Genomic DNA, 24,675 nt, shown 5'->3' with positions numbered 1-24,675 from the left:
TACGTGTTTTACTCTGCACTACTGTCACTTATCTTTATGACACCAAAACATGGATATTATATAACAAGGTATGGGGCCTTGAAGAAATTCGAAGATTTCAAGGAAATAAATCTAAGGATAACATTTTTAGTTGTATGGAATGCTTGGCATCAGGTAAAGAATAATAATAATAATAATAATAATAATAATAATAAAAAAAATACCTCTCATGAGTTTATTTTAATACATTTCTGTTCCTTTCTGAATTGGCTACAATATTGTTCTGTTGCCTAATGGTTTCAGCAGCTTAAAAAAAATATTTTCCTATTTAAATTCAAAACACTGTATGGCCAGTCTTGGATATTATTGGGCTCAGGTTCGACTTCAATGGCTACCACAGGGAGAGGTGATGCTCTGTTAGGTTTGGTGTCTGTCTCTGATGCATGGTAAACCAGTGCACTTCGGCTAAGGCCCTATAAGCCCCACTAAAACCATTAGCACTCTGACCATTTGACTGACTGGAGCTATTAATTCTTACAGGACATTATCAGGACTGTCAGCTGGAGAGAAGGTACTGTACTGTAGGGAGGTTTGCACATTTAACAGTGGATATTAAATTCATATGACCCAGAGAAATGAGCCAAAAAAAACACACAGACACAATGGTATTCAACGTCACCCAAGTAATTGGTCTTTTCCACACATAAGCACTCATACAAGCAGATGCTGTTATTAATTACTGCATGTTTATTTACAGGCTGCTTTAGTGGTCATTTTCGAGGTGGTAATAAGACAAAGATCATTTTTTTTTGGAAAAAACTAAACATTCACAGTAAACAAGATAGCACAAGGCAGAGAGTTACTTAGTTCATAACATTTTCAAACAGGGACAAATTATTTGTATTCTACAGCTTTCTACAAGAGTAATATCCGTGATGTTTGACTTTCTGGTGCTGAAATGATCCTCCACAGACTGTTGAAACTGTAAGAAACTACACAGAATCAGATTAGACTTGTGTTGAAAGCCACTAGAAGCACAGTTATGTGCCAAAAAGATAAAATGGAGATTTTCTATTCCTGGATTAATACAACTTTCGCCAGTGTGCTACATCAACTGATCCAGACTGAAAAGCACAGAGCCAAAAATCAAAACAGCAAAAGCCAAAAGTATTAGTGTCCATATACCTTTGGAACCCATCATGTGACAGCATATCATTGAAGGCCATTTATACAGTCAGCCATTTGTTTTTGGTATATATATATATATATTTTAAATATCTTTAAAATGATTAAGTCTTTGGTACAAAATTTGTAAGGCAATTGATGAATTCCATGCGAGCAAACACATAGGCTACTATATACATATATAAAAATGTTTGTTTACATTTGTACACTGGCGAGTAGCAGTTTTTGTAGATGGATCACACGTTATCATACTCAAACATCAACGGTTTAAAATGTTATAATGTACAGCAGTATTAATGTACCCTAAAAACAGTGATGTCATCATTGCATGTTCTGGTTAGCTGTCAGTGACGACATTATTACGAAAGGTTTTGGGGTCACTATTGAGGGGCCCCTCCCTTACATATAACTTACAGTACAGTAGTACTTCATCACCACTCCTGAAGTCCCCATCCAGCTTTTAAACGCCTATATGTCCATTCACTCCAATGTTCATCCCTTTCTGGTTACAATCAAGTGCTTTGATATATTCACATTTAATATTGTGACCACATATTTACTTTTTGGGCTCTTAATAAAAATAAAAATAAATAAAAGCCAATTTTCTTAAAATTAATTGTACAGAAAATAGACCTAAAATGTTATGTAATTGATTCATGATTTAATTAGATTTGATATTTCCCCAAACTATATTATCTCAGCATATTACTGAAGACACAACAAAGTGATTAGTGGCAATAAATCACAGTATACAACTGCAATACTTACAGTATCACATACTATTAAGAATCACAATGTTGTGGCTTAATTGCTGACAAACTGGGAGAAACGGTGTATTTCAACAAAAGTGGTCTGTCAGGACTCCACAGATGACAAGGTGGTTTGATTTCACCTGATCAACTGTCTGATGCTTTAGGCTAATGGTAACTGAGGCCCAAAATTCCAACATGTAGTATAAGGCAGAGTGGAAAAAAGTCTGTGTTGTGGAATATCCAAGCACATACTTATCCTTGTTCTTGTCTGACAATGTGGTTGTTCAATTAATTGAAAAAATGATTTCACCAAAAGGGATTCATATGTTTTAAAACTGCCATTGGACTAGTTATATTTTTTTGGCAGTTTTCAGGGTACCAATGCAACCACCTGTACTCATAAAGCAACGTTGCTACAAGCAAACAGTCTGAGTACATTCAGAACCAGCAGAAACCAGAGAGATCCAGGTGCCGTCTGCTCTTAGTAGCATACATTGGGGAAGATTTGGAGCAGTCCATTATCCAGCAGGGCATGATGGTAGGAACGAGTTTATCACTGCACAGCTTTGATGACCCATTCTGCTGCAGGGTTCAGCTGGAAGAGGTCTTTCATGTAAGTTTCCCCATCTAGACATCTCTCCTCTGAGGGACGACAAATAAACAGGAGAGACCCATGATCTTAATATGACTATAACTATGATGGATTACTGCGTTGTGGCCTTTACACAGGCCTACAACAGGAAGTACATTTTCCCCCATTAGGCCTGTTGGCTCACTAGCTGGGTTATAAGCAGATAATATACATCATCTAAACATTGTAATTAATCAGATTTTAATAGGAGCAGAACTTACCGATGTTTCCACCAATCTCATAGAGACACAGCTCTTCTCGTTTCACTGCCACTAAACTGGGAGGACAGAGAGAAAAAGGAACATGAAGAGAGGACAGGACCTTATATAGCCAAAAAACAAATACTGTGTGTGTATTTGAATGAGCACTGTACACACAACCCATTACCTCTCCTGGCTGAGGAAGCGTGTTAATACATCAGCAGCCTGCAACTCTTCAGTAAGCTGAACTGCCATGGACACTTTACTGAATTGTGGTGCTTGAACTCGAATAAATCCCTGTGAACTCTCCTGTTTGTGAACACAGACAGAGAGGGAGAGAGAGAAACATACATTCAATCACACTGCCAAAAACACTGTCCTCGTCACACACAAACACTCGCATGAGACGGGGACTTCAGACCACAAGAATGTGGATTAAATTCCTGCTTGTCTGTTTAATAAACTCCAAACACTGTTTGGTCTCATAGTGCTTAGCTGAGCATGCAGGGTCAAGCGTTGCCATAGTTACTGTTATTGTCAAGAGAACAGTACTCTCTAATATGCTGCTATACCTAGCTAGTTGAGCTATCTTTCAGTATTATAACACCTGTTTGCCAAATACCTACAATAAAATCAGTAAATGTGTGTGAAATTTTCAAATGTTTTGTGCTCATTGGACATTACTAAACACATCCAATTCAAATAAATATACTGTATGGAAGGGTGAAAACCATTGCACTGTTGTGATAGGGATACGTATCTTATGACTGGTTGACTGACTGTCCTGTATTTGGCTCCTGATGCCCACATGTTGCACCATGGATAAAATATACCCACACAGGAACAGTCCTATACATCACCACTAGATGTCACGGTTTCTCAATATACTGTATTGAGAAATACAATAGGATGATTGGTTGGTATCAAATTGTCACTATTAAGGTTTTTATGGGGTCTTACTATTTCAATTTAGCTATAATTTATTTATCTAGCCCTGACATACAGGGTCAGTATTAAAAGAAGGAGGTTTGTTTACTGTTGTTATTGGAGTTGAGGCATACAGTGCTCTACTCTGAAACAAGCTGGATATGGGTGTCAACTTAACGACTCAAATCAATATGTCGCTGACAGTGACATAAACATGAATTAAACCTCCTACCTCAGAGACAGCTTTATCAGATGGTTTGTCGGTGGTAATCTTCTTCAGCAGCTTTCTTACAGCCCTCTCTTTATTTAGTTTCCGATGGCTTTCCATGTTTTGTTGTCTGACCTGGGTCATAATGAACTTAGGGATCTGGGCGCACACACACACACACACACACACACACACACACACACACACACACACACACACACACACACACACACACACACACACTAATCTTAGTACACCCTGTATCATCCTCCATACTTGAAACTTGAAAAATGAATGTAGATGCTTTTTTGAGTAACTATGCATTAAGAAATAATGTTCTCCATTGATTTCAACGAGTGTTGACATGGACACAAATGTTTGTTTATAGTGGTGACTTGAATGGCAGAATATATCAAGCCAGAGGCATTTTTTTTTTTTAATCCTTACTGTCCATAGAAGATTCTGGTATCGAATCAGCAGCCGGACGATGTTGGCTGTGCTAGTTGCCATGGAGAACTCCTGTTGTTCTGTAACTTTGGAGCGGAAACCTTTGAACATGAAGATGTTGGGTGCCATGACAACAGAGACATTGTTAAGAGTCATTTTATTCTTGGCCTGGTGGTCAATCACACGCTGGAAAAACTCCACTAGTGCCTGGGGGAGCAAACAGAAATCACATTTACAACCAAAATAGTCAAAGGTTTCTCATTTATTAACATGAAAAAGCACATTTCAAATTCAGTGTGCATTTACCTTCAAAGTGTCCCGATTGGCCGTAGGTAACAGAAGGACCAACAGGTTCAAAGCCTGCAACTGCTGCTTCTTTGTGGGGAGCTCTTCAAACACATACACATGAATGCTTAATGCAAGTAAATGTGGCTGCAAAGCTCTAGTGATTAAGCAGAATACTTTCATAAACAGAGGCTATACATACTGTTGACAGCAATAAATGCGTTGAGGTACTCCACTGTCAGCAGTGGATGGGGTAACTCCCTGATGAACAGCTTCAAAAGGCTAGCAGCATCGTGCTGCTTTAACTGTTGCCATGGAAATATCCCGTCATAGAAAGAGGACTCAAGCTCCTGGCACAGTGACTGGATTTGGGACAGATACACACAAGCAAGCTTGTTTCACTACTTTACCAACCTCAAGGACACCTCTTGATGACAGGCTGGTAGTAGAAACATGTTCTTCTTTACTCTGCTAATGCTACTAACAGTTTTGCCATTTTACATGTATTTGTAGTGATGGCAGTCAAATGCTTTAACAAACCTTGACTCTGGTGGCTGCCCCAGGGATCCGTAGTAGCCCCTCGGTGTCTAATCCCTCCTCCTCAATATGACTAATAAACTAGGAATAAGATAGAGCGATATAAAAGGTAAAACATCACAAGTACAATATGTAAAGTCAGTCCCATATACTTTAGATTCAGGTTGCCCTGTGTGTAATGTAAATTATGAGATTAATATTGGAAATACAGTAGGATGCATTGACATATTGATCAATTGTTATTATACGATTTCCTCTCATCATTGCTGTAATGTTGACTCCATGTTGAAGTCCATGCCTCAGACTGACAATGTGACTGGCCGGCATGCTCACTCACCCTCTGCAGTATGAATGGCACTTTGGTCCCAGGAGCCCGCCTCTGGTCCTGATCCAATAAAGTGGCAAGGGGAACACCAAATAGACCACTTTCTGCACACACACACAAGCACAAATATTTAGTAAAACATACATTTTAACATACATTAACTGTACATGTTTATCTGGACAAAATAATAATTTATATTAATTTTATCTATTTCTAATGACTTGTGTTTGCATATATCCCTCTTTTTGTGTTTGTATGTGTGTGTGTGTGTGTGTGTGTGTGTGTGTGTGTGTGTGTGTAAATGCTCTTATTTGTTGTTTTGACTTTTTATGTCTTAGTTTGTGTCTCTGTGCTCTGAACAATTTTGTGTGTGTGGGGTGAGAAAGCATGTTTATCTTCAGGGCTTTAGCCGTTGTATACTATACGTCTGTGTTAATAGAGTGAGTGAGTGTGAGTGTGTGTGTGTGTGTGTGTGTGTGTGTGTGTGTGTCTCTCTCAGCAGAAACAGAACTGAATGTTGAAGTGGCGTTTTCAGAGCAGGCACTCACTTACAGCTATTTCTAATGACTTGTGTTTGCATATATCCCTCTTTGTGTGTGTGTGCATGTGTGCGCGCGCGCGTGTGTGTGTGTGTGTAAGTAAATGCTCTTATTTGTCGTTTTGACTTTTTATGTCTTAGTTTGTGTCTCTGTGTGGGGTGAGAAAGCATGTTTATCTTCAGGGCTTTAGCCGTTGTATATGCATGTGTGTGTGCATGTGTACCTTTAGTTTTAACTTTGACAGCTTTGTGCGCCTTCAGGTCTATCCCAGCGGTGTCAAACAGAGCAGTTGACTCCACAAGCACCAGTCTACGCACCTGTCAGAACAATACAAACAGACAGAAATATATAAGACAGATATTAATTAGTAACTGGTTTTAGGAACAACTCAACTAACTAATCTCTTATAGGGAAAGATGTCTCATGAAGGCATCGTAATCATAAATAATAAAATAAACAGAACTATATGCATCACTGATCATAATGTATCAATCATATAACACAATTTTCCTTAAGTACCTTTTTCATATCCAGAGGAGACAGATCTCCTATTCTGGTTTGACCTGTTTTATCTCGGAGCAGCTTAAAGTTCTGGAGAGAAAAAAAACAAAGAGAGAGTGGCGTCAGTGACATTAATGCTATGTAAACACTGTGCCTGTAAAAACAGAGCACAGTGGACTTAATATGTTGTCCCAGCTTCAACCACCAGATGGCACTACAGACCTGCACTCAAACTACTCACACACAAACACACTTTCTGCCGATATGTAACACAACCTGTGTGTCATAATTTATGTTTAGTGAAAGCCTAACTGTACTGTATAACTACCACTAACTATACATATGATATTCTAATGTATGTTGTTGGATTTTACATTGAATTCCCTGTTCTATATCCTGTTTTTATTACACCACAGGGCCAAATTGTTGACAAAGCAACACAATAAGACAACCTGACTATCCTATAACTTAAGAATAACATTTCTCAACACAAGCTGTAGCCATGTAGATCCACTTTAGAACATAATGTAAAACTTGTGGACATTAAGTAGATACTTCTATGGTTGTACAACAGCAAGACAAACATCCAAGGGTCATCCTAAATTTTTATTATTTTAAGAATGTCTCTGATTACATTCCATTCAGTGGTAACAAAGACCTTTTGTCACACCTAAAAGTACACGGTGAGCAGTAAAAAAACAATCCTACGATGTAAGGTTCTTAAATTTCTGTTGTCAAATGTCTGTTCTGCTATCATGGTAATTATTGATCCACAACAATTAATAAGTTATCAATACAAGCTCTAATATACCCCTGGACTACAGAATGCTCACAGCAAAAGGACAATTCAAAGTGGCACTTCATAGGATTGCATGCTATGTATGCTAATTGTATGCTAATCAGTGCACACAGTTCATTAATTATAAAGAAACAGGTTCAAAAGTTCAGGGAGTGAATGTACACATTGTGTGTATATATATATATGACTCACTGGTAATTTGTCGTCAGGTGAGTTAGGGCTAGCGATGACGTTTAACTTTTGGTTGTTGTCCCTGTAAGTGAGCGCCTGCTCTGAAAATGCCACTTCAACGTTCAGTTCTGTCTCCGTTTCTGCTGAAACACACAAACACACACACACACACACACACACACACACACACACACAGAAATATACGTCCACATAAATAGTGAAGTACAAATGTGTTTATGTAGGCAAAGTGCAGTTGTATATACACAGATAACTAATGTAGTTGATAACAGTGTTAAAGTCACTGCTGCACAAAGAGGAAGAAAGAGAGGCCTGCTGCTTTTTCTGTACCTATAACTTCTCTATTGGTGAGTAAACCTGACTTTTCCACTCAATTTAAAGTGATGTACTAAGTAGAAAAGTCTATCATTCTGATGTTGTGTAGATCTGAAATGATGGAAATGAAGTTACATTGTATTGTGTAGTGTTGGATTGTTTTCTATTGTATTGTTTTTCACTGTATCGTGTTTCATTTTTCAATTCTATTTGTGTATTTGGGCCTCAGTTCGTCATTCTCTATGGTGATTCATACTGTGTGTGTGTGTGTGTGTGTGTGTGTGTGTGTGTGTGTGTGTGTGTGTGTGTGTGTGTGTGTGTGTGTGTGTGTTCATACTGTAGCTCTGGATGAAGGTAAATGATTAACTCCTAGGACGTGAAGTGTGTGTCTGCCAGGTTCAAATCTGCTTCCCAAAAAAAGAAAATCTTCTCTAGTACATCAAAAAAGGACATTTTTGCCATTCCTCACAAATGAAAACATTTCAATTGGCGAGGCTTAAGTAAGGCAACGAACATCAGTGGGGGAGTGACCTGCTAAGTTTGCTATCTTTCAAAACAAAGAGGGACAGCAAGGAGTCAGTCAGCATGTTTCTACATGTCTTATCACACAGTGCTTAGACTAGATCCTACTGGGAGGAAGGGAGAAAGGAGAGGAGATGGTACCATAAGGAGAGAGAGAGAGATATAGGAAAACGGAAGAAAGCAGGGGTGAAATACAAAGTACCAAGTAAAAAGGAAAAGGAAAGACAAGTCCCAGACGAGGTGTAGGAGGAGAGGAAATAGATGAGGAGGGGAGTGGGTAGAGGGAAAGAAAAGAGATTGGTGGAAGGATGGAGAGGAGGTGGTTAATTGTTGTTAATTGTTATAAAAAACCAGATCAAAGTGTGTGCGTCTATATTTACCTGTGTGTGTGTGTGTGTGTGTGTGTGTGTGTGTGTGTGTGTGTGTGTGTGTGTGTGTGTGTGTGTGTGTGTAGGAGTATGTTCAACGCACCAGCTGAAGTGATATCTTTTTGTCCATTCTCACTTCCCCCTTTGAGTTTACTAGGCTCCCCATCCTGCAGCACACAGCACAACACAGACACACATAACTGTACAGCACACAGTGTAATGTTCAATCAGTCACAAATTAACACAGAGCTTCCCCTCCCCGTTACATTTTTCATGTCACATATTATCTTGTCTGTTAATTAGTGGACAAATTGTGCATTCAAGTGAAAAGATGTGCAAGATGGTTTAAAACAGTTTATTCTGCTGACCGCAGTAGTTTGAAGTAGCATTAGTAAGTTTACTTTTAACTAACTCATTTTGGATCCAGTCTGTCCAGAGAATTAAAGGGGACTTGATTTTGCAGTAATGGAGCAGGATTTGGTGGTGTAAAAATCAGCTTAGTAAATGGTTAATGATCTACCGCAAAACTGGAGAAGTAACAACAAATGCAAATTTAGCAAAGTTATGACCACTTCCTTAAAAAAGGAAATGTCTCTTGTGTGTTGTGGTGGGATGTTCTATTCATGCTGTCAAAGAGGGAAGAGCTCACAAAGGAAATAACAGTATCAATTCAGTTTGAAATTATTTTTTTTGTCTCTTGATACCACTTTCATGTCTATCAAGTAAATATAAGGCTACAACCAGCAGCTGGTTAGCTTATCTTAGCATAAAGACTAAGCTTACAGTGTTCATCAGTGAGCTTTAGAGGTGCTGGTAGGTGGATTTTGTTACTTAGGACAGAGCCAGGCTAGCTGTTACCAGTCTTAATGCTAAGCTAAGCTAACAGGCCACTGGCTCTAGCTTCATATGGAGTGGTATCAATCTTCTCAACCAATTCTCAGTAAGAAGGTGAATAAGTGAACTTCCCAAAAGATTTTTTTTTATGATGTCCTAAATTATGAGTTACACCGATTAAAATGTTTGATCAATCAATAATAACCACTGTCACAGTGTACAGCTGAACACCTGTAAATGTCATTTCTCTGGCGTTTCAAGTTTACCCTCCCAGATATTCTTTCATGTTGATACACTATCATTAGTGTGTGCCTGTGTGTGTGCATCTCTAACCTTTTCAGGAGGTCTGAATATATCCCTGACATCGGGAACGTGTTGCCGGTTGCGTCGCCGTAGCCATGTCTGCTGTAGTGATGTCACACGACGTTCTACAGCTGCCGCCTGAGATCTGGTCAATGTGGACAGGAACACCGCGCTGTCTTCTTCCTGTCAATCAATCAATCAATCAATCAATCAATCAATCAATCAAACAGGCTCAAGCATGGGTCAGTAGGTATCATATTTATACAGTGTATCCTCCACCTGTCTAATGTCTTCTCTGTCAAACACATTATTACTCATATAAGCAGGTATCAAAGCATGGCATAACTAAACAGTACAGTTTATGCTCACTGAAAGATGTGAACTGCAAATACAAAACTGATAAAACTATGACTCAAGCTGGACTATAACTATTTAAATAAGGGATAGACAATTGATACCTGATCCTGGTCAGCTGCTAGTGAATCATCAAACAGCCGTGCTAGCCCCGCCTCTGTAAGCCAAGCCTCCTCCTGTTCGCCTTCTGAAAGAGAAAATCAGAGGAAGATCAAGGACTTTCATTTCTAAATGTGATTTCTGAGATTGGTACATCACTATTACAATTTGTGATTGAAAACGAGGGAAAGGGGGAAATAAAAATATGGACAAAAATGAGAAATAAATAGGGAGAGAAGCCTCCATTTATTCCCATGTAAGACACAATTCTACACATGCAGGAAAGGTGGAACCACAGATGGAGCAAAACACACATACTATACAGGAAGTGTGTTTGCTCCAGAACAATAGTCTTCATAAACAGGCTAAATAAGACTCACAGATATACACGAAAAGAGGTATTCAGAATTGCATGCTTGAAAACATGAGGCACTAAAATACTTTCCAACTTAAATTATGTAGATAAGAACGCAAAGTGAGTGGGGGACGTTTACATGTCTGTGCCCAAGGGCCCATTGCATCATAATCCATCCATGTCTGGAACCAGACCATGCCTATAATCAAACTGTGCAACTACATTACCTCTTCTGTGAGTAGAATGCTCTAAATCAATAATTAAAATACCTAATGTGAATGTCCATGCCCTATCTTACACCCGGCGCAGCGCAAAGCCCGACGCAAGTAGGCTTGTTCGAGATGAACTGCGCCTCGCCTGTAAGGTGGACGAGAGCAGGCGGCAGCAGCCGGGGGCAGTGACAAAAATCCGCTGTCAAGTCGGACAGTTTCCAGCCGATTTCAGCAGCCTTCAGGAAGTGACAGAAACACTGTGGTCCGATTCCGATTTAATAAAATGTTATCAGATCCATATATCAGCTCCTACACTGTCTCCAGTTGTTCTTATTCTGACAGAGTAGCTGTTAAAATGCTCTACATGTGATCTGTTGCTGATTTTAATTAACAACAGACTGTAGATGATCCGTAATCTGAACAGATTTAGTCTCTCTGACTTCTAAACATAACTATCAGTCACACAACATGTGTTCTGTATAGAATAAGCCTTTAAATCAGACAAATAGCAGTTGACTCCCTCCAAATCAAAATCAATAAAAAAATCTATATAAAACGTCATGTTGAGTCGATTCTGAACCAATCAGCTGTTAGATCAGCTGAGAGGCCGGCGTTTCCCAGCATGCCCTGGGTCCGCCTGGTCCTGTAGTCGGTGGAGAGCAACTGCAGCGCCTGGCTCTAAAAACTGCGGCCGCCTTGATCTCGTGAGGTTATCGTTGCCCACGTGCGCATGACGTCAGAGCAAGTCGAGATCAAGTTGGATCAAATCGGACACAAATCTAACCGGCATGCATTGGGCGGCGATCGCCGGTGATCGATTCTGCGCAGTTCTGGCTCATCTCGAACGAGCCTATTGTCTTTGCTAGTTTAAGACCGACGCAGTTGTCATTTTCCCGTCCAGCGCCCGCGTCGTTTAAATAGCAAATGCACCTGCGCCCATCTTTGTGCCCATGGGCGTGCTGGTCTTACAGGGAGGTGTGTTCAGGTGAATTCTTGGCGTATTGCTGCGGTCTTGAGGCAGCGGGAAGTGATCACGCCATTGACCAACAAAAACCTGGTCTAAAGTCAATAGCGCAGTATCTCATTGTTATTTTAACAGCAAATGTGCCTAGGCTTATGCACAGTGCACGCACACTATGCTTGTTACACACACACTATGCTTGTTACACACACACAGGGAAGCACAGCAGCACACAAACATGCAAAAGATTACAAATAAAAATGTTACAGTGCAAATCCGCCATCATAATAGCAATGTGCCAAGGTACAAACGCGCCTGGCTTTTAAAGGGAATGGGAGATGACTCTCTGATTGGTTTATTGCATGTTACGCCCAAAACACATCTATGAATTAATGAAGACACTAAGTACAACCCTTATGAACCATGCGCCCAGCGCACGGACCCTTTTTTCCGCCGTCAAACTAGCAAAAGTGGATTTGGACACGCCCTAAACGCACCTGTGTCAGGCGCTTCACGCCGTGCGCTTAGATCGTTAAAATAGGGCACAGCGGGGCGCCCAGATAGCTCAGTTGGTGGAGTGGGTGCACATATATAGAGGTTTGCTCCTCGACGCAGCGGGCCCGGGTTCGACTCCGACCTGCGGCCCTTTGCTGCATGTCATTCCCCTCTCTCCCCTTTCATGTCTTCAGCTGTCCTGTCAATTAAAGGCCTAAAATGCCCCAAAAATAATCTTAATAAAAATAAATAAATAAATAAATAAATATAGGGCCCAGTGTATCCTACCCTCAGGAATTTTCTGCTGCTCCTCCTCTTGCACTTCACGTTCTCCTCCACCTTCTCCCCTCCCTGCTCCTCCTCCTGAGCGAGTGATGTTCTCCACCTCCTTCCAATAGTCGTCCATCTCCAGCTCGTCCAGAGATTCCTGCGAGACAAGTGAAGATACTCATAGATACATATGCACAGATGAGAATTTCAACATTTTGTTTCAAGTTCCTATTTGTGTTTCATATCTTGTTTCTGTCCTGAACAGGAGCCTTTGTTGATCAGATATGAAGCACAGAAAAAGCAAAACAACAGCACAAGATTTCCAGCAGTCTGAACAAGTCTCAAAAGTGGCCGTAACTGGCTCTGCAGATTCTCTCAGATATACACACTTATCAAACACACGGACATATTTTACATAAAACACCTATAATTTAAACAGACATCAGAGCATGTTTCTCCAGTTCCCTCTGCTTTTTTTTTTCTTTCAAAAAGGCATTTAATTTGAGTTAATTTGTTGGGTTATTACTAAATTTCCATGCTGTTGTTGAGCCAATGCTTATTCTCAGAGCAATTACCAATGAGACTGAAAGTACACCCTCCCTGAGAGCTGTAAATTACTGAAAACATATGAGGAACAACAACTGTATGCCTGCCAACCAAACCCCCTGTAAAATTTTACCGGTTACGATTTAGACATTTTAAAAAGCAGACAATCTTACATGAGTTAGTACAACAGTAGAAAAAGATGTTGACTATGAATCCCACTGCCACTAAGAGTGTAAAGTGAAAGGCAACAACAACAATACTGGGCTGATCATTAATATACAGCCATTATTATTTATGGAAGGCAAACAATATAGAGAAATATAAGCAGAAATATGCTAAAGATTTTGCATTGCTGTCTGAATGGTAATAACTGTTTTGTTGTTGTTTAGGTCATTTAAAATGATATACAGCAGTAGTCTAAGTGTTCCAAAAATCCAAACTTTGACAAACTAAAGACAGCAAAATAGCATCCCATTACAGTGGATGCTGTTTTCTTGGAAAACACAGTGCAGAAACACTCCATTACCTCCTTTGCACTAAAGATGTCCCCCAAACAAGAATCCCACAGTTGAATGTTAAAGGTCCTATGACATGCTGCTTTTTGGATGCTTTTATATAGACGTTAGTGGTCCCCTAATACTGTATCTGAAGTCTCTTTCCCGAAATCCAGCTTTGGTGCAGAATTACAGCCACTAGAGCCAGTCCCACAATGAGCTTTTCTTAGGACGTGCCATTTCTGTGTCTGTAGCTTTAAATGTTATTGAGGAGGAGAGGGGCGGGGCAAGGTGGAGGGTGGGGGTGTGGCCTTGACCAGCTAGCGGCCACAGTTGTAGCTCTATTTCCTCATGGGCAGCTGTGGGCGGCGGACAAAGCAGAGAAAGGGGAGGTAACCTTTCCCCTTATGACATCTTAAAGGGAAGATTCCAGATCGGCCCATCTGAGCTTTCATTTTCTCAAAGGCGGAGCAGGATACCCAGGGCTCGGTTTACACCAACCTTTATGAGGTTTAAAAAACCTCATAAAGTGAAATTTTCATGCCATGGGACCTTAAAGAAAATCTGCTCACAAGTGAGGTACTACCACAGATTTCTCACATCATTCACAGCCTACCTGAGAGTTGCAGCGCTGACATGGTGGCCGCGGTCTGGACCTGGAATTGGGACTGTGTCTGGGGCTGGAGGAGGGCTGAGACCTGGGGCAAGCGACAACGCTTGGGTTTAGTAGCGACGCTGGGTCAGTGCTGGTGGTTCTTGTACTGTTGGTGGTAGTGGAAGGCCCAGATTTGTCTCCATGATGCAGGTTCTGGTTCTGTTGAACAGTGTAGTGGCCTGTTCTGCGACTAGGAGAGAGACAGACAGGTAGTGGCAGAGACTGGTCAGTCAGATAGTTGACATGCCCCAACAAAACTATTAATCTTGATTTAGAATACGTTGCCATAACGGGTTCACTTATAGATGTGCACTTTGCACCTGTTTACCAGTGAGAGAGAGAGAGATAGCTTGTGACACAACTCTGTCAGTGAGTCAGACAGACAGACGAGCCAGCAGTATGTTGAATTCCCAACCAGTCAGCTAATGGGGATAACATCAGCGGGGACTAAGAATAGAAGCTGTCACACAGCCAGCTCATCTCAGCATGCAGTACACTAGTGTTGTTTAGCCTAGCTTGGCTAACGCAAGTTCGAACCATTAGTGCTAATTATTGTTAGGATGACCTCATACAGGTTGTCGAGTTGTAATCACTGAAATAGTTTATGGTCATACGGAGTTTATTGTACACACAGATGTTGGATATGAAGAAATCAGTACACAGTTTAATGATGTTGTGGGTGACAGACTAGAACTAAACATCCACTTAATTTAGGTTGTTAATGCTTTCTGGTGCCCAAATGTTTTTAATTATGACCACACAAAATCCTTATTTTTATTTACAAGTCCAACTCTGATATATGTAAATGCTGTGTGCCTGCAATTTACAAAATTTAAATTACAGATGGGGCTTTTTTTTAATGCCCTAGGGCTGTGTCTAATGTGTGACAGAAATGTCATAGCTTTAATATTTGTTGCATGTGAGGCCTTAATGTCCTTTAACATCTTATCTACTGTATTCTGTAGGGTGTCAACAACACAAACACATGGCCCCAGAGCTCCCAAAAAGGGCGACAGTACTGCTGCTAATACTAGCATTACTAGTATCCCTACTCCTTTGTATTGTATTGTATAATTATAACATCTGAAAGAGCGACAACAAAGAAATTGGTCAAAATGCATTACCTCAGGGCATTTGGAGGAGATTAGATAGATAGAAGTGCCAATAAAATATGTTTTTTTTTATGAGTCTCATTCTTTAGGCTTTGCCGATGTCCGCCTGAATGCACCCTTTGTTGTGACAGGAAGTTAGATCTGACACAGCATATCCCATTCTCTGTTTCTCTTCCACTTGAAGCTATGGAGTTATTATAGAGTGAGCAGCAGATACAGCTGTACTACAACTAGCTGATGGGGTAGCTGCCTACAGCAGATCTGTGGTTGCTGTGACCCATGCTAATCATTCATCCATCTCCCTCAACAATCATCAGTTGAGCCTCACCTATTCAAAACACAGCTGTGTATTTGTCAGTGGGGCCGTTCAAAAGATGAGTCCTACCACAGTAACAATGGACACAGGATGTGTTACTGTAAGAGGAAACCACATTTCAAGTCTCTGCAAGTTGATTTGATAATATCATACTGAAATGAAAGCAACAACACAACGGGAAAATAAAAAACATACAGACTGGCTTAATAGTAATGCTTTAAGTATAGGTCAATGTTTTAAAAGGATGTAGATGCTATAACTCTGATCTAAAAAGTGTGCCTTATTTGTAGGAGATGACACATTAACATACATGGAGTGAATTTAAAAAATGTGAATATCATGTCTCAATTAGGCTTCTAGACAGCCCAGTCAGTAGGAAATGGGAAACCATAGTAATATATTTTATTATTTTATATTTAAATACTCTTGATTAACAGACTATTAGGACATGATAGTAGCAATTCTAACTGAGATGAAAGGAAATAAAATGACGCCGTGAGGCTAACAGGGAAGTCAGGCCGAAACACCATTGAGTTGATGTTTTATATTAATTAAATTGGAATTATCAGCAGAGCATTATACTAAGGGTTCTCGCTGAGCCAAGGCTACATACCACAGCAGACTTCCTGACACACACACACACACACACACACACACACACACACACACACACACACACACACACTTTGATCTTTAATAAAGAACATATGGTATTTTAACAACAATTAACCTCCTCCTCTCCATCCTTCCACCAATCTCTTTTCTTTCCCTCTACCCACTCCCCTCCTCATCTATTTCCTCTCCTCCTACACCTCGTCTGGGACTTGTGTCTTTCCTTTTCCTTTTTACTTGGTACTTTGAATTTCACCCCTGCTTTCTTCCGTTTTTCTCCATACTTCACCGTTAACTGTCAAGCCACTAAACCTCTCTCTCTCTCTCTCTCCTTATGGTACCATCTCCTCTCCTTTCTCCCTTCCTCCCAGTAGGATCTAGTCTAAGCACTGTGTGATAAGACATGTAGAAACATGCTGACTGACTCCTTGCTGTCCCTCTTTGTTTTGAAAGATAGCAAACTTAGCAGGTCACTCCCCCACTGATGTTTGTTGCCTTACTTAAGCCTCGCCAATTGAAATGTTTTTATTTGTGAGGAATGGCAAAAATGTCCTTGTTTGATGTACTAGAGATTTTTTTTTTTTTGGGAAGCAGATTTAATCTGGCTGACAAACACATAACGTCCCAGGAGTTAATCATTTACCTTCATCCAGAGCTACAGTATGAACAGTTTGACTAAACCATAAATCAGAGGTTGGCAAACAGACACACAAACATATTAACACACATTAGTTTGACAGTGTTGGTAGTTCTAATTATTGAAGAGATTAAGCACTGGTTTATTAATACATTCTATTTACATGTGTGAACTTGCTTAGACCCCAAGTTTGATAGTTTGCTTGCTATCTGTGTTCACACTGATCTTACATTTGTACATCTAGCCACGCCAAGGGCATGACTCTGTCGATCAGTCATTCGGTCCACCACTTTGGTCTAGACTGAAATATCTCAACAACTATTAGATGGATTGGCATGATGTTTTGTTCACACATTCATGCTCCCCAGATGATGAATCCTAATGATATTGATGATCCCCTGACTGATCCTCTAGTGCTATCATCAGGTCAACATGATTGTTTGCCAAATACTTTTTCTTGCCAAACTAATGACATTCCCATCACCCTCAGCTGTACTTTGTGTTTATTAGCATGTTAACACGCTAAACTAAGATGATGCACATGCTAAACATCATACCTGCTAAACATCAACATGCTAGCATTGTCACTGTGAGCATGTTGCCATGCTAGCAGTAGCGTTTGGCTCAAAGCCTCACAGAGCCACTAGCATAGCTGTAGAATCTGATCGGATCTGTGTGGATGGTTTACATGCTGTAGTTTAGTGGCAGTGTGTAGGTATTTCTGTAGATATTTGCAGTTGATCTATAACACCACAAAGATACAAGATATAGAAGGTTGTGATGCAACCCTAGGCACTTGCTCTGAACTATCTGATTGGCTAAGACACCTCGTTTTCCATTTAACTATGATCCTGTAGTGGAAAACACATTTACAACCATGTTAAAAATTGAGCTTTGTAGCTTTCAAGTAATTGTTGACCACTCAGCGATTTGTCAACCTCAAAAGCATGACAGGCATGCTTCCTCTGAGTGAACTGGTTTTGGTACTGAGATATTTGTATGTTTTTGGAGTGCAGGCTTCATAAAGTGCAGTTAAACACACACAACAAAGCAAACTAGTTGTTCAAAGCTTTACACACAAAAGTGCACATGACTTAGCTCTCTTAGGCACACACTCACAGAGGTCAGTTGGGCTGCCCTTGTTAGTAAAACAAAAACAGTGCTGTAGCTGTGTGTGTAATTGTTCTACTCTTTGTACCTTTAGCCGCACACCTTTTATCACCTGCTTAGAACTGTCGACACAGAATGAGTGTTTGTGGAAAGAAGTAGCTTGTAAAAGTAAATCTCACACTGCACAGGACTTTCATTCAGGAGAACGGGTGTCACGTTTCCTAAACTCAACCGTCGCTTTCTTCTTTTCCTAAAGCCAAACTGTCCGCTGTATACGGCGCTCAAAATGCGTGCAGATGTGTACATGTATGTTTACACGCCACTTGTAGAAAGTGGCGTGTATGTTTACGTCTGCTGTATACAGCGTAGACATACACACGGATAGCTCAAAATGCGTACAGATAACACGCCACTTGGCTTAAGAAAGTGGCCGTGTATATTTACGCGAACTCATGATATCACGTTGATCAGCGACAAAGCTCCCAACTGCCATTTAGTTAAAAGAAAAAGATAATTCTGCATGTTCAGTACATTTACATGAATATATTGTTGATATTATTTTTTTACTTAAGTCAAATTTCAACATAAGAAGGGGAAAGAGGATGAGAAGTGTGTGTGGTATTCCCATGCAGATCAACAGGTGCCAGCTGTCTCTGTGGAAAACAGAGGCTGCCTCTGTTCTGCTCTCTCGCAGTCACTGGTCTCAGCAATGACCCACTAGTTGAATAAATCATCTGCGAGTTCTGATTAATTGTTTTTCTCAGTCTTTCTGCCTCCATCCCTGACAGGCACCTTATTTCTTTTGCTATCAGTTTCTCTTGGTTATTCTTCTAGTCATTGATAGAAGTCTATAGTCATTTTTTCTTATCCAAAGTTCACTTGATGACTGTTTTGTTGCAGCCCATGCTTGTCTGACATCTTGTAACCTTTCACAGCTTCTCTTCCTTTCTGCAGATGTCATTTCCTATGCAGCATTGTATTTCTGCTGTAGGGTCAGGCTGTCTGTTGCATCACACAGTGAATTAATTCAAACCACGTGTTTCCACTGACTAAGTCACATTACATAGATGCTTCCAGAAGCGATGGTTCCTACATAACAATGGACAACACAACAGGAACACGCTTTCTTTTAGCTTTTTTTAGCTAAAAGCTGAACTTCTCCTTCTCAGAGCACCTAAACGTCTACGTGCAAGACACTCCCAGCGGACACACAACCTTAGGCCGGATGTCCACTGCTGGTAAAAGTCCAGAAGCTTTTTGTCTGTCTGTCTGTCTGTCTATGTCTCTCATTTCCTGACTTGGGGAAACAATGACCACAAAACTAAGCCTTCACGTCAGCCTTGACAGGACACACACACTCTGCTGTGGGAGGTGAGACAAAGGCAGGCTGTAACACGATGCTGTTTTTTTTTCAAGTTAGCTGGACAAGCCATCTGGAACACACACACACACACACACACACACACGTCTGAACACCAGCTGGACTGTCGCTGTATGAGTTGTTTACTTTCAGCACACCACGGTTGTTGACAGCAGTTGTTTGCTGATCTAAACATGCATCGGACACACACAGCCAGCTCGGCCTGGACGAATAAACAAGTGTGCTCTTTTATAAATAAAACACTGTGAATATAGGAATCTAGAAAATGCAGATGCTTCTCTACTGTTCAGGGCTGACTTAAAGGTTTAATGAGTTTGAAAATCATCACATCATAAAAATTCCAAATCAGGGAGTACATCGTTTGGAAGAATGGTGTCCACCCCTCCAGTAGAGTTCCAGAAACTCAGAGAACCTGTATGCCAAGAAGCATTGACGATGTTCTGGATGCTTGTAGTGGCCTTAACACCTTATTAAGACACTTAATGTTGCTTTTTCCTTTCATTTGTACCCATGTGTATATTTTCACGCTAAAATATTATACATAATATTATACATTAAACGCTTGGCCGATCGTTTGAGTCATTTATCAAGATAAAAAACCAAACATTTGCTGGTTTTCTCCAGGTTTTCTCTGTTGAGTCTGCTGGTTCTCCGTTTTATATCACTCTAAACTATTTGAGTTTTGGATGGTTGGTCAGACAAAACAAGACATGAAGTCATTGATGATGTCACATTAGGCTGTGAGAACACGTGATGGGCATTTTTTAATTATTTTAATAGGTTAAATGATTAATTGCAAACACGCTGACAGGTTTATTCCTAATGAAAATAAGGAGTACTTGCAGCCTTGTAGCTATATAGAGTATTACTGCATTAAGACTAGTCTGGTTGACACCAGACCCTTCTCAGAGTTTGTCAGGGTTTTCCCAGGCTACATTAAGACATGAGTGTAAATCAAACTCCTTTTAACCTGCTTGTCCTACTGCAATTCAGCATACTGTGCTTGTTTATTTTATATTGCAGACACTGATAAAGAACAATGGTTTTTATATAGCACATTCTTAAAAAAGATTATTACTAGACCTACAGCGTAGAAGAGTTAGATAGGCAACCTTGCCAAATCTGGGCTGCTAGTATAACAAAGCCAAGGTTAACCTGCTGATTAGGAATGTGGTAAAGGAAAAACATAACCCAAGGCCAAGCTAGGGCGGAGTTGGCCCCATCATGGAATAAGTGCAAAGTTGCAATTAAGCAAGTTGTGCTGTGAAGTTCCTGCTGGGTTCAAGTTCTCAGGCAGAATGTAGTTAACAAACTGAAGGATGATGGCATTCATTCAACTATTCTGTACAGCTCTCAAGTTGCAAATGAGGGAAATAACACTATCACTGTGACCTTTGCTCACTTGCTCACTTGCTTTAACACACACACGCACGCACGCACGCACACACACACACACACACACACACACACACACACACACACACACACACACACACACACGCACGCTCTTGTCCCACCTGGGCACAGTGGACTCGAGGTCCTGGGCTGACGGACAGCTGGGGTCACACGGTCCAGTTTTCGGCAACAGTTCCGCGTTGCTGTGGTAACCCGTTAAAACCACTCCCTGGGACTGCTGCTGTTGCCGGCTCATGTTTCTCCTCCTTTTCTTCTTTCTTCTTCTGCTTCACATACAGCTGACGTCCACTCACTAACTGATATAGTGAGTGGATATATCTATTCAACTATTTATCTATTCACCTAGCGTTATCTATCTGTAAATGCTTTCCATCGCTGGACTGTTATGTTTCCGACTCATTCTGACAACAAACTCTCCTCCTCCTTTCCCTCCGTCTTCCTCTCGTCTTTCTCTACAACTTGTGTGCTAGTGAGCAGACGGAGGCTGGATTACAGACACATCACAGCACAGGGATTGGCTGAAACCACAGGGCAACGTTTTATAGGCGTTGTCGCCCCCTGCTGCTCCGAGAGTGTACCGTCTACTTCCTGGTGCAATTCCCAATGCTTGGAGGCTATTAAATATAAGACTTTTTGGAGGGTGTTTCCATGAATTATTAACAAACCACACCATTTTCTGTCACTCAATCTTAATTATATTACTAATATTGCATCTCTTTATTATATTAAGTGCACACCAACTTCATAAACATGCTTTCCCACTTTTTGGAACGTTTTTTTTAATTTATTTTTTTTACTATATGTAGCATCAGGGTTCTATCTTTCAAAGTAGTAAGTAGCAACACTACAATATGAAACATGACATTGTTACTAACTAGCGCATCATCAGTAATGTAATCATCCAAGGCACTCCTCATTGTGAAGAATGGTCCCTCTCAGTTTTAAATTAGTAATGTGGTACATGGAGATCTCATTTTAATAGGTTCAGATGGTTGTTTAAAATATTGCCATGTCTCGTAATTTATACGTTTATCATATAGCTTGCTGAAGGCCAAGTATTGCAAAATACCTGGTAACTACAGCTGTCAGGTAAATGTGGAGTAAAGTACATAAAAACTGGAAAAACATCACCATAAGTGTTTTGATTGTCAACATGCTTGCATTTGCTCATATTATGCACCTCTTATTTTGAAACCGGCCGTTTGTTTCAACATACATAAAAATGACTCAATTAAGTTTTTAATATTTGAAACTCCAAATGTCCAGGTGTTGTGGATAATGTAAGCTATTAGATTGGTAAAATATTGACACCTGAATGTGGAACTAATGCCATTTTTCCTAAGAATCCAAACATTCGCACTCAACACAGCAACATACATGTGTCTCTCTCGTTCCTCACCTGAGATGAAGGTAGTAGGTAAGTCTGGAGACCATTGTGTCCGCCTGTGTCTGCGTCCAGTCACACAGTCTTTTAACAGCATGACCTACTGGCCATATGCTGGGAGATAATGGTAAAACACTTACACACTCACACACACACACACTGAAAATTGGATTAGCCAAAGAGGTCAATCAGATTTTTCTACTCCTCCATCTGCCCCCCCTCATCATTTTACCTCCTCCCCCCCCCCCACTACTCGGTCTGCCCAATCACTACAATTCACTCACTTCACTCTCCTACTCCTCCCTCTGCTGCACTGTGCCAAATACTGCCTCCTCACGCAACAGCAGCATGTTTTGGTGCATGTGATGAGGGCAGTTAATAAGGGCAGTGAAGAAATAGCTTCATCAGGCTGTCATAAAGGCAATAAGGTTGGTGGCTACTAACAGTAGCTCTGGGAAACTCACAATGAAGCGTGGGCTTTGGCCAATTTAAGAATATCTTCAAGCAGTCCGTTCATACTAGACACCTTAACTTTTCAGATTTTAATGGTCAAATACCTTACATATTAGTTGTATTTTTTTTTTTTGCCAAAGCTTGACTTTAATATTTCGACTTAAGTTTTACACTTTCTTAAATCTCATTTTATAAAATGAGCAGGTTGCTGTTCTGGAGGCACAGATTGTTCAAGTCTGCCCCCTGGTGTTTCTTAGTACACATGAGTAGTAGCCCTTGAATCAAAATGCAAACGATCTCCAAGTACCGTGTCACACTGCTCTATTGTCTAGATGTTGCCATGCTGCAAGCCAAATCTCACAGGCAGCACAAAAGAGACATGAATGATGTCAGCATGTTAAATGTATGAAGAAATTATCATGAAAACATGCATTTTCCAATTGATCTAAAAACAAAGACAAGATAGCTTAGAAGTGAAAAACATTTTTATTTTTTTATTTTTATCATTATCATCCCAAGAGTGATCAGACCCCATGCAAATATTTAACACCCCAGCAAATGTTCTACCAGCCTTTAGGTATTTCAGGTGAAAGCAACTTCTGCGTATCCTCAACCAAAAAACTAAAATGTTGAGCTACATTATTAACAAACATCTGAAGAATTCTACAGAACACAACTAATTATTTTAAAGGAAATTAACGTTGCATCAGTACATTATTCCTTTTCACAACATATTCAAAAAAACACAAAAAGGTTGCATAGTTCGCAGCGCTGGAGAGCATATGTGCCGTTGACGATGAAGTTTGTTCTTTACACTAACATCTGCAACACACAAACATTTTGTCAATGAGATCAGTCTCTCTGAAAAGCTTAAAGTTCCCATGGCATGAAAATTTCACTTTATGAGGTTTTTTTAACATTAATGTGAGTTCCACCAGCCTGCCTATGGTCCCCCAGTGGCTAGAAATGGCGATAGGTGTAAATCGAGCCCTGGGTATCCTGCTCTGCCTTTGAGAAAATGAAAGCTCAGATGGGCCGATCTGGAATCTGCTCCTTATGAGGTCATAAGGAGGGAGGTTACCTCCCCTTTCTCTGCTTTGCCCACCCAGAGAATTTGGCCCACCCATGAGAGAGAGGCATCATGGCTTTCAAATGAGCAAAGTGGCAGTTGGTCAAGGCCACACCACCACCCTCCACCTTGCCCCCCCCCTCTCTCCTCCTCAATAGCATTTAAAGCTACAGACACAGAAATGGCACATCCTAAGAAAAGCTCATTGTGGGACTGGCTCTAGTGGCTGTAATTCTGCACCAAAGCTGAATTTCGGGAAAGAGACTTCAGATACAGTATTAGGGGACCACTGAGGCCTATATAAAAGAGACTTCAGATACAGTATTAGGGGACCACTAAGGCCTATATAAAAGAGACTTCAGATACAGTATTAGGGGACCACTAAGGCCTATATAAAAGAGACTTCAGATACAGTATTAGGGGGACCACTAAGGCCTATATAAAAGAGACTTCAGATACAGTATTAGGGGACCACTAAGGCCTATATAAAAGAGACTTCAGATACAGTATTAGGGGACCACTAAGGCCTATATAAAAGAGACTTCAGATACAGTATTAGGGGACCACTAAGGCCTATATAAAAGAGACTTCAAATACAGTATTAGGGGACCACTAAGGCCTATATAAAAGAGACTTCAGATACAGTATTAGGGGACCACTAAGGCCTATATAAAAGAGACTTCAGATACAGTATTAGGGGACCACTAAGGTCTATATAAAAGCATCCAAAAAGCAGCATGTCATGGGACCTTTAAACATGATGCAGTGTTAAATTACTATCTAACGTTTGTACTGGGCAGTAAAATTTAAGCACCTGATTATTTTCATCATAAAACAAATGTAATGTTGGCACTAAAAAACTACTGGTCCAATGATATTTCAACTAGAGCTGGGCAAT

The 24,675-nt window shown here is 40.4% G+C and overlaps 1 protein-coding gene across 3 annotated transcripts; it reads right to left on the bottom strand.

Annotated features, from left to right (window-relative positions):
• Positions 1 to 703: 703 nt before the first annotated feature.
• Positions 704 to 22,404, bottom strand: arhgap18 (Rho GTPase activating protein 18). Of its 3 annotated transcripts, none has more exons than XM_078274581.1 (18): positions 22,271 to 22,404; positions 14,249 to 14,477; positions 12,611 to 12,749; positions 10,305 to 10,387; positions 9,877 to 10,029; positions 8,813 to 8,876; positions 7,508 to 7,629; positions 6,535 to 6,606; positions 6,239 to 6,332; positions 5,489 to 5,580; positions 5,155 to 5,232; positions 4,817 to 4,976; positions 4,636 to 4,718; positions 4,330 to 4,536; positions 3,907 to 4,041; positions 2,935 to 3,056; positions 2,769 to 2,824; positions 704 to 2,558 (listed from the first exon to the last, which is right to left on the bottom strand). In XM_078274581.1, exons 1-18 carry the CDS (start codon positions 22,303 to 22,305, stop codon positions 2,470 to 2,472), a joined length of 2,013 nt encoding a protein of 670 aa, XP_078130707.1. In that variant the 5' UTR covers positions 22,306 to 22,404; the 3' UTR covers positions 704 to 2,469. The 3 variants fall into 3 exon arrangements, with proteins under 3 accessions (XP_078130707.1, XP_078130705.1, XP_078130706.1); XM_078274579.1 differs by lacking the exon at positions 22,271 to 22,404 and adding an exon at positions 20,973 to 21,331; XM_078274580.1 differs by lacking the exon at positions 22,271 to 22,404 and adding an exon at positions 20,973 to 21,331 and having other exon boundaries at positions 7,508 to 7,626.
• Positions 22,405 to 24,675: the final 2,271 nt, after the last annotated feature.

This window comes from Sander vitreus, chromosome 18 (assembly GCF_031162955.1).
Source record: "Sander vitreus isolate 19-12246 chromosome 18, sanVit1, whole genome shotgun sequence".
Taxonomy (NCBI): Eukaryota; Metazoa; Chordata; class Actinopteri; order Perciformes; family Percidae; genus Sander; species Sander vitreus.
Note: the sequence above shows the minus strand (reverse complement) of the source record. Positions and strands in the feature narration are given on the sequence as shown.

Bases quoted from the DNA above. Each gene is read 5' to 3' on its own strand.
- arhgap18 (XM_078274579.1), bottom strand. From the start codon at position 21,106: ATGAGCCGGCAACAGCAGCAGTCCCAGGGAGTGGTTTTAACGGGTTAC. The intron at 10,030-10,304 runs GTATCAATTGTC...ATTGATTGACAG, and splicing joins TAGCAGCTGACCAGGATCAG to GAAGAAGACAGCGCGGTGTT. The intron at 7,630-8,812 runs GTGCGTTGAACA...TGTGTGTTTCAG, and splicing joins AAAAGATATCACTTCAGCTG to CAGAAACGGAGACAGAACTG.